The sequence below is a fragment of the Dicentrarchus labrax genome, unplaced genomic scaffold (genome assembly GCF_905237075.1).
Source record: "Dicentrarchus labrax unplaced genomic scaffold, dlabrax2021, whole genome shotgun sequence".
In the NCBI taxonomy this organism is placed as follows: domain Eukaryota; kingdom Metazoa; phylum Chordata; class Actinopteri; family Moronidae; genus Dicentrarchus; species Dicentrarchus labrax.
In genome coordinates, this window is record NW_026136705.1 from 30,831,205 (window position 1) to 30,847,094 (window position 15,890).

The following is a 15,890-nucleotide window of genomic DNA, read 5'->3' on the forward strand; positions in this document are numbered from 1 at the left end:
CAATGCTGACGCACAGAGGAAGAGAAAAAGTGTCCATCTTGTCTCATATGTGTCCACATTAGTTTTTGTTTTATCTCATGAATAATTTATCTTCTACCTGTAGATGAGGACAAGTTAGTGAGTAATCCTTTATGTTTTTTATTGTTACTGATAATAACAGGGATTAGGGAAAAAACTCTGAAAAGTCTTCTGTTTGCATCGCTCTTTGCATGTGTCTGGTTCATTGTGTCTACATGCACACAAACAATATTATCATGCTGCTATCAAGGAATTGCATTGCACATTTAATTTGATGAGTAGGCTGTACCACAAAAACAAAAAATACCTCTCTTCCTCTTTTTCTTCCCTTCACCTGTTGCACTGGTCAGGGAGATAGTAGGTGTGGGAGAGCGGGAGCACTGTGCAGACACACCTGTGACAAAGGTGGATGACTTTAGACACATTACTTAAAATATGGCAGAAGGTGATTAATGCTAACACTCACTTTCAGTCATGGTTTTTTGAGAGGGAGATGCTGAGGCGGTGCTTGGAGGCCGGACAGGGACGAGGGTTAGGGTGTAAGTCTCCTCCTCATAGTCCATTTGGGGATGAGATGAGATGGGAGAAAGGTGGAAGGGTCTGGAGGATGAGGAGGAGAAGAGGGTTGGGAGGTAGAGGAGGTAGACTGTGGAGTTGGAGATGGGCTGGGAGCTTCTGGCAATTGCATCCTTTGAGAATCTGAAAAAATATAAATATAAATATTACTCACAATGACAGCACATCCCAAAGCATAAATCATAAAAACAGATGTTTGCCTTACTTTTAATAATGTACTCATATGCCCTGCTCATCTTTTCTAAAAAGGGTTTTACAGGCCCGTCCCCTCCAGGGCACATGTAGGTGATCATTTCAGCATTTACTGTGTTCACCCTCTTCTTCTTCTTCCTGATGAACAGAATTGGGTTGTAGCCAAAGGCAGCAAGCTTGCTCACCTGAAATGTACACAATTACACAAAATGTTAACATGGCATTATTATTATTACACACTGACATGTTACAATGTTTTCACTTTATTTGAATGTTATGTGTGCACCAGTGTTTGCTAATGTCTATAATCTTTTTCAAGGGTTTCTTGAGAGTTTTCTAATGAACTGTAGGTGTGTGTACATATAACATTCTTTCAGACAGAAAATTGTGGACAGGGTTCAGTGGAGCGCTGGGATGAAGCACTTGTGCATTGAGAGAAACAAATGCTATGTTAACAGAGAGTTCACTGTCTCTGTTATTATAGTTTCTGTCTGAAATATCATAAAGCTCAGGAGACAGACATGGCCAAAACAAGTTTTCCCTCCATTTCTTTTTGGTTTAGTTCTTCGGAGATGCAAACACATGCATTGCACCCTCAGTTTAATATTTTGCACTTTCAGTTCAAATTGCATATTAATGCCAAGCATAAGGTGGTCTGGCACATGGACTGCGTGGGCGTCTTCATGCTCACCAGCAGCTCAATCAGCAAAAGAGTTGGATGAAGATTAATAAAGGTCAGCGGGTGTGGTGATTAATTGTCACATCACTGGTCTCATAGCTCTGAAACAACTGAGCTAATCAGTTAAACATGATAGCAACAGCTCAACAAATAGAAATCTTCGTCTCAGGAAATGTCTGGATGGTTCAGAGAGTCACAACATGAACACAGCTCCTCACGAATCTGCAGCCAATGACAAATGAAGTATGATTTTCCCATAAATAGTTAATATAATAATATATAAACTGATTGATTATATGATTATAACAAAGACTGTTTTATTTGGAATTCTAATGTATCCCACCTCATACATGGACACATAGTTTAGTAATTAATGATATACAAATGTGTTTGCACTGCACTGGTCACAGTATTTAGCCATGATTCCTCTGAGGACTGGAGTTTGAGGGTATGGGTGTCCTTCTGACTCGTAAAGCAAACTGTTGCTGAAAATGACTGACACCCTGTTTAACTTACTGCTGTCTACAACTTTATTCGTCTGTGTTCAGCATAATCTGTTTATCTGGGACCCAACTCTGGATCATCATACACTATTCTACTTTAATAGCTGTTGGCAGCTCGCACTGTAACTACTAGGGTACCACCACTAATTTGAGATGCACCTGAAGTCATTTGGTTCTGGAACCGGGCCTAGCTCTCTCCTCATTGGTGAAAAATGTGCTATTGATCAGAAAAAAATGCTATTTGGACCACAAGCCCATATGTCAATAATGAGCCAACTCATTTTGAATCTTTAGCTAAATTTAAGGTTAGGGGTGGCTCATATAAAGAGGCGGCATTATGTTCAACAACCTTTAATGAATACAATGGATGCACACACACAACACATCAAAGTCAATACTCACTGCCTTTTCTTTTTCTTTGAATGACTTTTTTTGCAGGAGGCAAACACAGCAGCTGGCACAGGTCTTCTGATTGGCATGATGCTTGCTCCACAATAGGGGCAGCTTCTTGCTTTGGGCTTCGTCATGACTTTGAGAGCAAGATGAATGGAAAAGCAAATAAGAGTGTGACACATGAAAAGAACTAAGTTACAATTGACTGCAAGGGCTGTCTAAATACAGCTAGCAATCTCGATAGCACACACCAATTTCCCGTTGACCAGCATAATGTGCATAACAGAGCATGCATTAGCTAACCAAAACTGATGTTACATTGAAACCTTTTTAATGTGTTATACCTGTGTGTAGCACAAAAGTAATATTGCTGCATCTGTAAATATACAAACTATATTGTTTTATAGTTTACATTTTTAGGTACACACTCAAAACATTAAGAGAATTTAAAAATATGTATATATGCAAATTAAAAAAGAAGTCAAAAAAGAAAAAAAAATATATGAAGCGGCTGTAAAACTATGTGAAATAAACATATTAACTTTTGTTTAATATCAATCATCTAGATGAAGTGTAATTACTGATTCGGCTGCACTAAATGTTCGATATATTCATTAAATATATCTTTTTACGACCCTATTCTTAACAATACTTTGCAAACCTGAAGAAGTACAAACATGGTGCTTATTATCAAGCTGCAAGGCGCGGCACAAGGGAATTGTAGTTGTTTTTTTAATGGTACATTTCCTAAAAATGGAAAGTGTAAATATTAAATTAACAGTATACTGATAGATTTAAAGGAGTGGGAAACACATTTATGTGATCAGATTGTAAATATGCAATTGTTAAATTGGTGAAAATTCATTTTGATCATACATGACAGTGCCCCCACTTGGTGACTATATTTATATGAATATAGTCACACAGCTGAAGTCAAGAGCTTTCTGAAACAGTTGGTCCCATGTCTGTAGCCTCTTCTGTTGCTGAATGACAAGCCTTCCAATATGCACTGAGGTCAAGGTTCAGAGGTCAATATTTCACAGCAGGAGCCACTTAAAATTATATTATTATAATTATAAATACAAATTTGAGATACTCTTATTTTATTTAAGTCTTTTCTTTACATGTTACATACATGTTTTGACTTTGGCTAGTTCATCTGATATACAGTATATCACATAAAATGTGGTTTGCTAAATCATTCAACCTGTGTAAAGTTGGATGTTATACTATATAATTGCATTAAAACAGTTCATGTTATTGAAAACTTGATGCTGAAAATCCCATATCACTAGTCCTTCCTCTGAATCTCTCCTCTTGCCATATACTGAATTCATGTACTCTGAAAGCATGTGGGAATTGCTCAGATAAAATAAGTCTAACCTAAAACAGTAGTAACATCCAAGGACTCAATCAGAAATGTAGCTTTATTGTGCCTTTGTTTAATTAAACATTAAAGAAGAATTATTAATCAAACAGTAAAGATCAACTGGAAAGAAAATCCCTGAAAAGATGCAGAACTGAACATCAATCAAAGATAAGACAGTAAAGGACAGTGGTTTGTGTTGTAAAGATGTAAGTCAACATTAACCAGGAACTTCCCACAACCCAGTAGAAAAATCAAACCTTATATAAGTGATGAAACATTTCAAAACAAAATGCAGAAATAACAACAACCTAATACAAAAACTACAACTGTCATCTCCAACTTAATCCTGACAATGAGCACATACGTTAGTTACTTTTTAAAGCCACATGCTCTGTGACCATGTGTCGCACACGGTGCACTGTGATCATGAGCACCACATCTTCCTGTTTTACATTGCATCCGACTCTGAATCTTCACAGCTAATGTCGAACTCATCTGAACTGTCCATTGTGTCCATTATGTCATCTGCTGATGACAGTACATGCAGGTAGTGTTTTCTTGTATGCCGCTGCAGCTCTCTCATTTCCCACTGCCTTCTGAGGATGAGGCAGGTGTGACCCTTTGTTGCTTTTTCTGTGAGATGTCCTTAAGAAGGGATAAAATATGTCACTATCCAGGTAAATAACACGTCTTTCACAACTTAAACATAACTTTGTGAAACATTCGAAATTAAAAAAATTAAGTACAAGGCTGCATTTACTTTGCATGGCGTCTTCACTCTGATGCTGAGACAACTCGGACAAGACCCTGGCATGGGCTTTGAGAGACTCCCAGTGCTGCTTCATTTCTTTCACAAGGATCTTTTTCTCCTCTTGAAGCCTTCGAACACCCATGACCCTATCGAAGACTTCTTTCTTTGTGCTGAAATCAGCAGAGCCTGTAATACATCAATATGAAAAGTTCAGACCACTGCATATAGCATGTAGCTTCAGAGATCATTTCTGTCATACATATGCACACTTGGTCAGAATGCAAATATGTCCACTGGAACACCTAAATGTAAGAATACTAATGATGAAATGTGTATTCCCTAAAGTACTGTGCTTTAGTATAAATTTGAGGTACTGGCACTTTTCTTTTTATGCTACTTTCTTTCTGATTGATATTGGGAGGTCTCTCTGACAGCTGACCACTCCCCACCACAATTGCTCCTTCCAGTGACCTACATTGTAGAAAATCATAATTGACAAATAATCCCATCAACAGTCATTACAGGGAACAATTATAAATTTCTCTTAGGGGACAAGGAACAGATAAGTGTTAGCAGATTAAGAACAATTAGGTATACAGGTAGATATCACAATACATGGGAGTACTGACAGACTATGAATTATAATGTTATATTGAGATAGAAATTGAAGTCTGCTATTACATGTTTTTTTTTGCTGTGGATGTGATCCACAAATCTGGTCACATCGTCATCTTTTGCAATGAAGACACCGTCAAAGATGGCCCGCACCTGAGATCTAAAAAAACAACAAGAAATAAAAAGGCTTCAATGTTTAAAAGGATAGTTGAGTACTCTGAAGTGGGATGGTATAAGGTACTTATCCATAGTAAGTGTGTTACCTACAGTACACAGTGTTCAGACAGCCCTTTTCCTTGGCACTACATTGTCTCAACTGAAGAACTTGCATATTTCTACATCTAACCCCAACTACAATCCTGGATATTGGGTTTTTTTCAGGTGGGCCTTTTATATGTGGCTAAAACACATTTTTCTGCTTCTCCACAATAGAGGCAGGGGATGGGTGGCGGTGACCATTGTCTGCTGTAGGTAACAGACTGACCATGGATAAGTACCTCATACAACCCCACTTCAGAACACCTTAACTATCTTTTTAACATGTCATACATCGAAAGGTTACTTGTTGTATAAAACATAACTATCTATTTTGCCATTTAAACAGTGTGGGTGTACATTATTGTATACCTTGCAGTACTTTTTAAGCCGTAACGCTTGCGGTTTCCATCCACCGAGACAGAAAGCATTGCTGGGGTACAGGCAGGACAGATGAATTTCTCCTCCTTGCAGGTGGAGTCAACCTCATATTGTACAGCAGCCCATTCAAAAAAGCTTTTTTGGAAGCTGTCTGATGAGATCTTCCCAGTCTATGTAAAAAAGAAAAAGCACAAAGCAATTTTTTAAACAAAGACCTTTCCATTTCAAAACACAAACATATAGAGAAATACTTACACGGCCAAAGCGAGCAGACCGCTTCTCAAGCATTCTTAGATATGCCTGAAAAGACATCCCGGGTGATGCCATCTTCATGTCTTTAAATGTATAAAACAGGTCTGTCTCATGAATTGTTACAAAATGAAGGGTGGCAGGTCAGTATCCACTTTTTATCAGGTCATCAAGTCCTGCAGTCCAAGTTGCCGGGCATCCCTCGCAGGTCAGCTCAGGCATGTTGAGGTCATACCGTCCTACAAGGTAATATTTACATTTACAACCAAGGTTGGAACGTTATGTAGCATGTGCCTTATACTGTATATCCAAGTGGTTCAGTAAGGCCTGCTGACTGGATGGGCACTATCATGAATAAGTCATTTGTAAATGGCATGAATAAATAAGTGACATTCCCCCCCAAAAGGTTTGCAACCATAATGAGCTCATTTTTTGAGACATTAAGTTGTTGGGAGTTGTTGAATAGAAATACATAGTGTTGTTGAAACTGGACGAAGGAAATCTTTTGCATAATTACCATTTATTGTGACCAAAGCAACAGCCTTCCCTTGGATCACCCTGAGTGCTTCTGGGGGACACCCACAGATGCTGACAGGCATCTCAATAGGCAAAAATCACACTGAAAGACATTACACATAGGTTACACTAATTCATAATTACTGACACAGACAAAAACTAGCTCAGAAAAAAGCAGTGTGTAACTTACCACAGTTTGTAAGTGCCTTTTCAACAACACAGGTGGTTGGAGGCAATGGCTGAAAGAAGCCAGCACACATGGCATCCCTGTTATGGAGGACTGAGGCCTTGCTGTGTCTGCTGATGTCACATTCAGCGCAGAGAAAGGGACGTGGAAGGAAATCTCTGCATCTAATAGCTGCGCAGTTGTTCCCACATTGGCTGCAGCCATTTGTTGCCACGCTCTCCTTGGCCAGCATGCTACTAAGAAGAGATGGTCTCTTTTCCCTCCATCTCTCAGAAAAGAGAGCATTGCGAATGCTCCAATCCAGAGAAGCCAGAGGAGCTCTTTGGTCTGCTGATGCTTCACTAAGCTCTTCATCAGAGCAGCTCAGGGAGGGTTGCAGATCTTGCAAAAGACATTCTATTGCAATTGTAAAAGAAATACATGGAGTAGTTAGAAGGGGCCCAAGGTTGTTTTTGTATCATATGCATACAACTAGCAAAAACATGGACTTCATTGTTACACAGATAAGAAGAAAATGTTGTTATATGACAGATATAACATATATAACAATGTGAATGGTGCTTGGCAATTGCATATCAACAGGGAGAAACGTTGTCATAAAGCTTGTTTTGGAGACTTTGTTTTGTTCAATAGCTCATTTTGCAGATACTAGGTACAAGACATTATACACAGAACATATCTAATGAAACACACACCAGCAGAATCTGTGTGTGAAGCAGTCTCTGGAGCAAAGGTCCCCTCTACATGAGGGTGTGAGGTGAGACCGGTCTTACAACGGCGTTCAGCTGTAATGCAGAAAAAACATAAACAGCTCTTAGAGCAGCATATATTTGTCTAACACTTACATTTGTTTTAAAGATACCTGTATGCAATCTACATTTATACGATACAGTACAGTTTTCCTATTTCATTTTTTGGGTGGGGCGTGGGTCTTCTTTTTGGGAAAGAGGCTCCAAGACCACCTACATAAAAAATGTAACTCCTGTTAGCCAAATCATGCTTACAGCAAAAAGTATTTCTTTATTTTTTAAGTTGAGTTAACTAACATGCAAATCTTTAGAGTTTTTACAGGCAAATCATAAGAACATGTAAAAACTAAGCATTGTTGTTATTTACTTTGTGGTTGAATTTTTAACCAAACGTATCTTACTACCACGTGACATCCAAGTTAAAGGGTACCGTATCCAACGTGCGCGTCGCGTCGGAGAAGATGACGTCGACACGCAACGGCAGAGAAATCAAAAATAAAAGCTGATGTTTAAGAATTTGATTAATAAAATATGCATTTATGTATATAGTAATTGAGCAACTAACTTAACTAACCTAACGTTTAACTTTCCTTTATCCTAATAACGTTTCTACAGGATGTGTATTTATGAAATAGAAACCACTAGTGTCTTTAGTATTAACGTTACTCTTGCTCCTAAAATATTCTCTTCTGGCTTTATTTTGAAAGGGCATATTTATTTTGCTAATTCAGTCCACCCGGATGTGGGTAAATGTGTTGTTGTGTTGTTGCTAACTTGACAGTGTCACGGTTATCACAACAAACTCTAATGCCAAAAATATCTAGTAGGTAGAGTAGGCCCCTACTGGCCCCTATCTGTGGGATGATTGTATCAGGATAATGCTTATTCAATGGTATGATAACAGTCAGATCGGCTGTTTTTCAGCTTTGATATCAATCAAAAACAAAATAAATGAATCAAATACAATCAAAACTTTATTTAGCTTTTGTTCAGTAATTTGTGCCAGTATGCAACAGTTCTTATATATACAAAGATCAGACAATAAAAAGGTTTGAATTTGGCACCCAGACATTTAAAGAACATGAAAATGTTAATTTATAAACACAATGTTTTTCTAATGATTTAACAGTCTTAAAGGAAGGTAATGCAGTTATTAGAATGAATTAGACTGCATTAGATAATATCAATCAGTGTGGTCAAACTGGTGTGTTGTAGTAATAAGTAGTAATGTGACACATCAAAGAAAAAAACTAAAAATAACCCATATTGATCAGAATCTGGAAAAAGTCAATCTAAACAATGAAGATACATTTATTACATTAAATGATGTGAATCTTTCTGTAGAGAATCAAATGGTTGTTCTACTCAGTGTGATTGACAGGAGAGATGATCAGAGGGGCAGAGTTTTTACCTTTATTATTAATACAGGGACCAAAGTATGGGTAGAGTTTCTCAGTGAAGGAGCAGCCAGTAAAGGAGTAGATAAGAGCTGCAGCATCAACGTCATAAAAGGAGACCAGACCCTCCTCATAATCGACAAACACCCCCACCTTCTCAGGCTGAGACTGCAGAGAGAGACAGACTGAAGGGTCAGCAAGAGCTTTGTACTCATTTTCATTCCTCAAACGTATCGTCCAGTAACCATCCTGAGGACTCAGTGTGATTTTTCCCTTCCTGTTGATCGACTCTCTGACCACTCCTAAAGTCCAGTCAGTCTTCCCTTTAACCTGAACCTCGTAATAAAATCTTCCTGAAGAGAAACTCTGCTTTGCTAAGACATTAACACAAGTATCAAATCTCTCTGGATTGTCTGGGAGATTCTTCTTTACATCACCATGTTTAACTTGTTTCCCATCATCAGACAGGATGAGATAGGGATGTGCTGTATCAGGATCCAGTGTCACATCCACTGCATACTGCTGGACCCTCTTCAGCTCAATCAGCTTCTTCATCTGTTTACTGAGCGTCTCCTCCAGCTGATTCACAGCTCTCACCACAGTCCCCTCATATGAAGGTGGACGGACACTGAGCTCTGTCCAGTCCTTGGTGGGTGGAGCAGCGTTCAGGGACAGGAAGCTTTGGAGGAGGTGGAGGTGGTCTTCAGACTGTGAGAGCTGGTCCACCTCAGAGCTTCTCTTCTTCAGCTCAGAGATTTCCTGTTCCAGCTCTTTGATGAAGTCTTCAGCCTGTTTCTCTGTCTTTCTCTGCTTCTCTTTGATCGTGTCGATGAGCTCGGCCTGGCTTCTCTCAACAGACTCCTTCAGAGCGGTGAAGACCTGAACACCATCTGCTATCTCTCTGTCTGCACCTTCCTTACTGAGCTCCACTGAGCGTTTGATCTCCTGAATCTTCAGTCGTCTCTTCTGGATCATCTGCTGAATTTCAGCCTCTGTCTTCCCCAGCTCGGCCTTCTTTCCTTCATATTCTTCTTTCAGAGGAACAACATCATGTGTCTTGTGGTCTAAAACAGTGCAGAGCATGCAGACACACATCTGGTCGGTCTTACAGAACAGCTCCAGCAGTTTATCGTGCTTCGTACACATCCTGCCTTCCAGGTTATCCACAGCATCGATCAGCTGATGGTTTTTCAGACGTGAAGCTGTCAGATGAGGCTCCAGGTGAGTCTCACAGTAGGAGACCAGACACACCAGGCAGGACTTCAGGGCCTTCAGTTTGGTTCCAGTGCAGACGTCACAGGGAACTTCTCCTGGTTTGGAAACTTGTTGCTCTGAGCTGCTGCTGCTGGCTTTCTGTTGAGCTGACTGTCTGAACTGAGCAGCCATCTCAGAGAACAAAGTGTTGATGTGCAGCTCAGGTCTTGTGTTGAAAACCTTTTTACAGTTGGGACACTGACACTGGACATTAATATTCCAGTGTTCAGTGATGCAGGTTTTACAGAAGTTGTGTCCACATGATGTGGTGACTGGATCAGTGAACACATCCAGACAGATGGAGCACAGAAACTGATCTTCAGTCAGCAGAGAGCTGGCAGCAGACATATCTACACTGTGAGGGTGAAAGTAAAATTGTTACCATCTAAAAGGATAATTGCAAAATTCTCGGTTTGTCATAAAAATATCAAGCTAGGTTAACTGCGATATCAGAAAGTAAAGTATTTCCTTTGTTCACACTTTTAAATGTCCATTTGAAAACACCAAATGAAAACAATGGAAAATCCTCTCTGAGTAAAGCTTAAGTTTTATATTAATGTTGTTTCTGAAACAGTAAATATCATCAGCTGTACTCACCAGTGTTTGACAGAGACTGTGCTGTGTTGTTGAGAAAGGCCTGATCAAGTCAACTTGTTCTTTGGAGAGAAACTGTGAGATTTGTCTCGACTGCAGGTTCGCCTTCACTCAGGTTATTGTTTCGTTTCATTTGAAGAAAGTGGAATTAAAACTGTTGTGGTTTTCCAGTGTTGCTCCGCCTCTTTCTGCTCTACAGGTGAGGCTTTGTTGCCTTTCAGGTCTGACCGGATTAGTGACGTACTTTTGGTGTGATGGGAGAAATCAAACGTGAATTTAGTCTGGAGTAAAGCACCAAAGACTTGTCAGGGAACCTTGTGGTTACTGGAGACTTTGACTTAGTTTAATTTTTGTTTTTCTCAGATTAACGTCTATAACGTGCTCCAACAGTGAGGAACCCTCTGGTTCTTGTTAACATCATAATTTAAATCTGTAAACTCACAGTACAATTACATTTTAAACCCTAAAAACACAATCTGATCCCTCCATTACACAGCACACATTAAATACTATCACAATATAATAATATAATAATATAATACTATAGGGCCCTGAGGGGAACTTCCTGTCTGAGTAGAGCTCAGGTTTTGTGTTAATACCGGTTGTTGAAACACAGTAAATATTATCAGCTGTACTGCCTCCCAGAGACAGACAGCAGGAAGCTAGAAGCTGTATATGGGATCAAACTAGGGCCATAAAGAATTTGTACCTGTAGAAATAATTTGTGCCTGTGCAAGCATTTCTTCAACAGACACTCAAATTTCCTACCTTCCATGTGCGACATTGAAGTTACAAGACACAAAATCTTTTGGCCCTGAGTGAACAACCAATCAGCACGTAGCTTATTGACCTGCCCATCAACCCATGCGCCCACCTACCATCCAATTAAGGCAACGGACGTCTTACGGAAGCCCTAAATATGGAGGACTGAAAGTGCCACAATTAAATAAATAAATACACCATTAAATAATTACTTAAATGTGTCATTAATTAATTAAAATTGGAATTAAATACATAAATGTAATATTAAATGTGTCATTAATTAATTCAAATACCGATTCATTTATTGTAAAATACATATATAATTATTTCACTATTTACATTTACATTTCATGGTCCTGCATTGCAGTGCTTCATGAATTACTTAAAACTGTCAAACTCACCCATCAAAAGTTGGTAGGCGGAACCTAACGCCTGATTGGTTACCCTGCACATCAAGCCAGGACAAATCAATTCCAGATAATGGATCGATGCAGAGCTAGTGAACACATTCCAATACACTGGGTGGTGCTATTGGACTACTTCTTCTAAATCTGCAGTCACTCTGTGGTCAATATCTTGGTCAGAAAGTGCGGAAATATCTCCAAGAACTTCAATAAGTTCCTCTGCTTTACTCGCTACATGCTCTGGGTCAGCAGCTCCTGCTTCCACATCCTCTGCTAAGTCTAAAAAATCAAATGTTTAACTTTGAAAAATAAAGTGTAGCAGCAGCTTGAGTTTCTTTGTTAACTGTTTCATATCTTGATTCACAGTCTCAACAAATTTTATAAATGAATATCAACACATCTTTACAATTGAACAGTTTCTCTTTCTTTCCCTTTTATATCTTTCTACACACTTTCTGTTGTTCAGTGAGAGAATTGAGCTCTACCCTCTCTCCCTCGTTGGGCAGTGAATGAATGGGTCAAGATCAGTGTTGGTCATCTTTCTTTAAAAAAGTAATTAGTTACATTTACAAATTACTTATCCCAAAAAAAAAGTAATTCTGTTTTTCAGACAAATGAGTAGAAAATGAAATGTTGGAGACGTCTCTTTCCCAGCAGAAACACACTATCGCGAGATTTGACAGTGCTGAACTGTCTATGGTGCTGAGTTGTTGGTTTCATCAAATATGATCTCTAACAACTGAACTAAAACTTAAATCACCTTTTGAATTCATCTCTGGTTCAACACAATCTGCTTCCATCCATCTACATGACGTTCACAACACCTGAATGAAGTTTGGAGATCAGGGGCAAGGAGACCACGCCCATTTGGGAAAGGTGAAGTGTGTAACGTTTCATATAATTGGTTTATAATTGGCGCAGATTATAATGCGCTTTTTTCTGTCATAGAAACATTTTGTGGACAATCAGACAACTCCAGAAAAACCTGTCTAATGTTGTATTCAGGTTTAATTAACATGGCACATCACGGACAGTAACAACACTGTTCATACATGAACAAATATTCATGGACATATTTATTAGTCTTCTTCACTCAAACACTGACTGCATATACTCCTGCTCCATTGATTCTGTACATACTGATGTTTTTACACATCCCTATGTATATTTTTTTCATTGCTTATGATATAACATTGTATATATGACTTGCATATTAAAAACTAAAGGAGATGTGGATGAGTGTGTGAAAGAAACATTCAAAATGTAATGAAAAAGGCAAACAAACTGAACTGAAATAAAACAAATGAACAAATCTTTATTTTTGTTCATGCAGAGAGAGAGAGAGAGAGAGAGAGAGAGAGAGAGAGAGAGAGAGAGAGAGAGAGAGAGAGAGAGAAAACAACATTCAACATACAGGTGTCTTAAAGACACACACAAAAAACATTAAATGGAGCCTATAAAGTTGCTGGCAGGCTCCCAGGTGTCTTCCCAAGTTTTGCCACTGAAAAAAAAGAATGAATGCAAACAAGTGTAAGATCATTGCATATACCACAATATTAGTTTATATCAATGGGGTATCATAGAACAACAAATGACTTAGGATCGGTTTTTCAGAAGCCTGCTACTAACCAGTGTGGAAGTAAGTACATATATATTTATAAAGCATACTGTAAAAAACTTTAAAATCAGCTAATGTGGGTCAAAGTTCTGAGCTCTTACCATGAGGAACAAGGCAGCCAGCTCACTTTTACCTCTTCTCTTCCTGCACACACACACACACACACACACACACACACACACACACACACACACACACACACACACACACACACAAAAAAGACACTAACACGTTAAATGAACTGCTATTTCACTCAGTCAGTTACATCTTACCTCCTTAGTTGTTTCTTTTATTTCATTAAATATTTTTTGCTTCTAACATTTTCAGCAGCCTAAAATTATCAAAAAAGAAAGAAAAAGAAGGAGAATAAATGTAGAAACAGACTTTGACATCCCCCAGGTGAATACAGAACTCACAGGGGTCAGCACAACCGAAGCAATGGCTGAGCTTCACCCTGGGTTTGAACCACCTTCTTGATCATGATATCTCACCTATTCACTGTTCTTTGATTGTTATTGTGGACCTGGTACACCTTGGTCAAGGTTCCGAGCTAGCTGAGCTGATACTAAAAGGTGGTGTGACATTACTGCCAACCACTGATTAGTCACATGACAGTTGACGTCCTGCATAAAGCCTAGATTTTTAAAAAGCCAAACTATCATTAATAGTTAAGTTTTTTTTATTCACTCAAAAATGGCAGCCCACAACACCATGCTGTGGTCAACTGACAAAGTCCAGACTTGTCCAGAACATAGCTTCATATCCTCTGTTATGAGTAGCGTAGCTGTTTATGTGCGCAGTGTGTTGTCAGTGTGGCAGTAAATGTACAGTGTAGCTTAGAGTCTGTCAATAAAGAAAGGCTGCAGCTTCTCAAGACCAAAGTAAAGCTTGTTTCCCAACTTCATTGCTCTGACAATCACCTCTGCCTACATTGAGGGGTCCCATCCAAAGTTCTATCTACAGTGGAAAAGGAAGTCGAGGACCCAAAAGTGAATAGAGTAGAGTTGAGCTGTACAATGCTGACGCACAGAGGAAGAGAAAGAGTGTCCATCTTGTCTCATATGTGTCCACATTAGTTTTTGTTTTATCTCATGAATAATTTATCTTCTACCTGTAGATGAGGACAAGTTAGTGAGTAATCCTTTATGTTTTTTATTGTTACTGATAATAACAGGGATTAGGGAAAAAAACTGTTCTCCAAAAAGTCTTCTGTTTGCATCGCTCTTTGCATGTGTCTGGTTCATTGTGTCTACATGCACACAAACAATATTATCATGCTGCTATCAAGGAATTGCATTGCACATTTAATTTGATGAGTAGGCTGTAGCACAAAAACAAAAAATACCTCTCTTCCTCTTTTTCTTCCCTTCACCTGTTGCACTGGTCAGGGAGATAGTAGGTGTGGGAGGGCGGGAGCACTGTGCAGACACACCTGTGACAAAGGTGGATGACTTTAGACACATTACTTAAAATATGGCAGAAGGTGATTAATGCTAACACTCACTTTCAGTCATGGTTTTTTGAGAGGGAGATGCTGAGGCGGTGCTTGGAGGCTGGACAGGGACGAGGGTTAGGGTGTAAGTCTCCTCCTCATAGTCCATTTGGGGATGAGATGAGATGGGAGAAAGGTGGAAGGGTCTGGAGGATGAGGAGGAGAAGAGGGTTGGGAGGGAGAGGAGGTAGACTGTGGAGTTGGAGATGGGCTGGGAGCTTCTGGCAATTGCATCCTTTGAGAATCTGAAAAAATATAAATATAAATATTACTCACAATGACAGCACATCCCAAAGCATAAATCATAAAAACAGATGTTTGCCTTACTTTTAATAATGTACTCATATGCCCTGCTCATCTTCTCTAAAAAGGGTTTTACAGGCCCGTCCCCTCCAGGGCACATGTAGGTGATCATTTCAGCATTTACTGTGTTCACCCTCTTCTTCTTCTTCCTGATGAACAAAATTGGGTTGTAGCCAAAGGCAGCAAGCTTGCTCACCTGAAATGTACACAATAAATTACACAAAATGTTAACATGGCATTATTATTATTACACACTGACATGTTACAATGTTTTCACTTTATTTGAATGTTATGTGTGCACCAGTGTTTGCTAATGTCTATAATCTTTTTCAAGGGTTTCTTGAGAGTTTTCTAATGAACTGTAGGTGTGTGTACATATAACATTCTTTCAGACAGAAAAGTGTGGACAGGGTTCTGTGGAGCGCTGGGATGAAGCACTTGTGCATTGAGAGAAACAAATGCTATGTTAACAGAGAGTTCACTGTCTCTGTTATTATAGTTTCTGTCTGAAATATCATAAAGCTCAGGAGACAGACATGGCCAAAACAAGTTTTCCCTCCATTTCTTTTTAGTTTAGTTCTTCGGAGATGCAAACACATGCATTGCACCCTCAGTTTAATATTTTGCACTTTC

General features: G+C 39.0%; 1 protein-coding gene and 2 long non-coding RNA genes across 4 annotated transcripts in view; 1 reads left to right on the forward strand and 2 right to left on the reverse strand.

Annotated features, from left to right (window-relative positions):
* LOC127363902 (uncharacterized) lies at nt 1-2,617 on the reverse strand. The gene is made up of 4 exons (XR_007884951.1): nt 2,371-2,617; nt 800-971; nt 485-717; nt 1-412 (listed from the first exon to the last, which is right to left on the reverse strand). It is a non-coding gene; the product is annotated as an uncharacterized LOC127363902 (long non-coding RNA).
* A 5,772-nt stretch (nt 2,618-8,389) lies between these two features.
* Nucleotides 8,390-15,890, reverse strand: part of LOC127363864 (E3 ubiquitin-protein ligase TRIM21-like) — a 33,459-nt gene continuing 25,958 nt past the window's right edge. The window contains exons 1-2 of one of the 2 annotated variants that reach the window (XM_051400835.1): nt 10,682-10,803; nt 8,390-10,439 (exon numbers count right to left, since the gene is read on the reverse strand). In XM_051400835.1, coding sequence (XP_051256795.1) covers nt 8,795-10,432 — 1,638 coding nt within the window. In that variant the 5' untranslated portion in view covers nt 10,433-10,439; nt 10,682-10,803 and the 3' untranslated portion in view covers nt 8,390-8,794. Of the gene's footprint in view, nt 10,440-10,681; nt 10,804-15,890 lie in introns of those variants that run through there. The other variant, XM_051400836.1, reaches the window with a different exon arrangement.
* LOC127363900 (uncharacterized) overlaps nt 9,755-15,890 on the forward strand; it is a 30,920-nt gene continuing 24,784 nt past the window's right edge. Inside the window, exon 1 of the long non-coding RNA XR_007884949.1 lies at nt 9,755-9,902. This is a non-coding gene — a long non-coding RNA (uncharacterized LOC127363900). The remainder of the gene's footprint in view (nt 9,903-15,890) is intronic.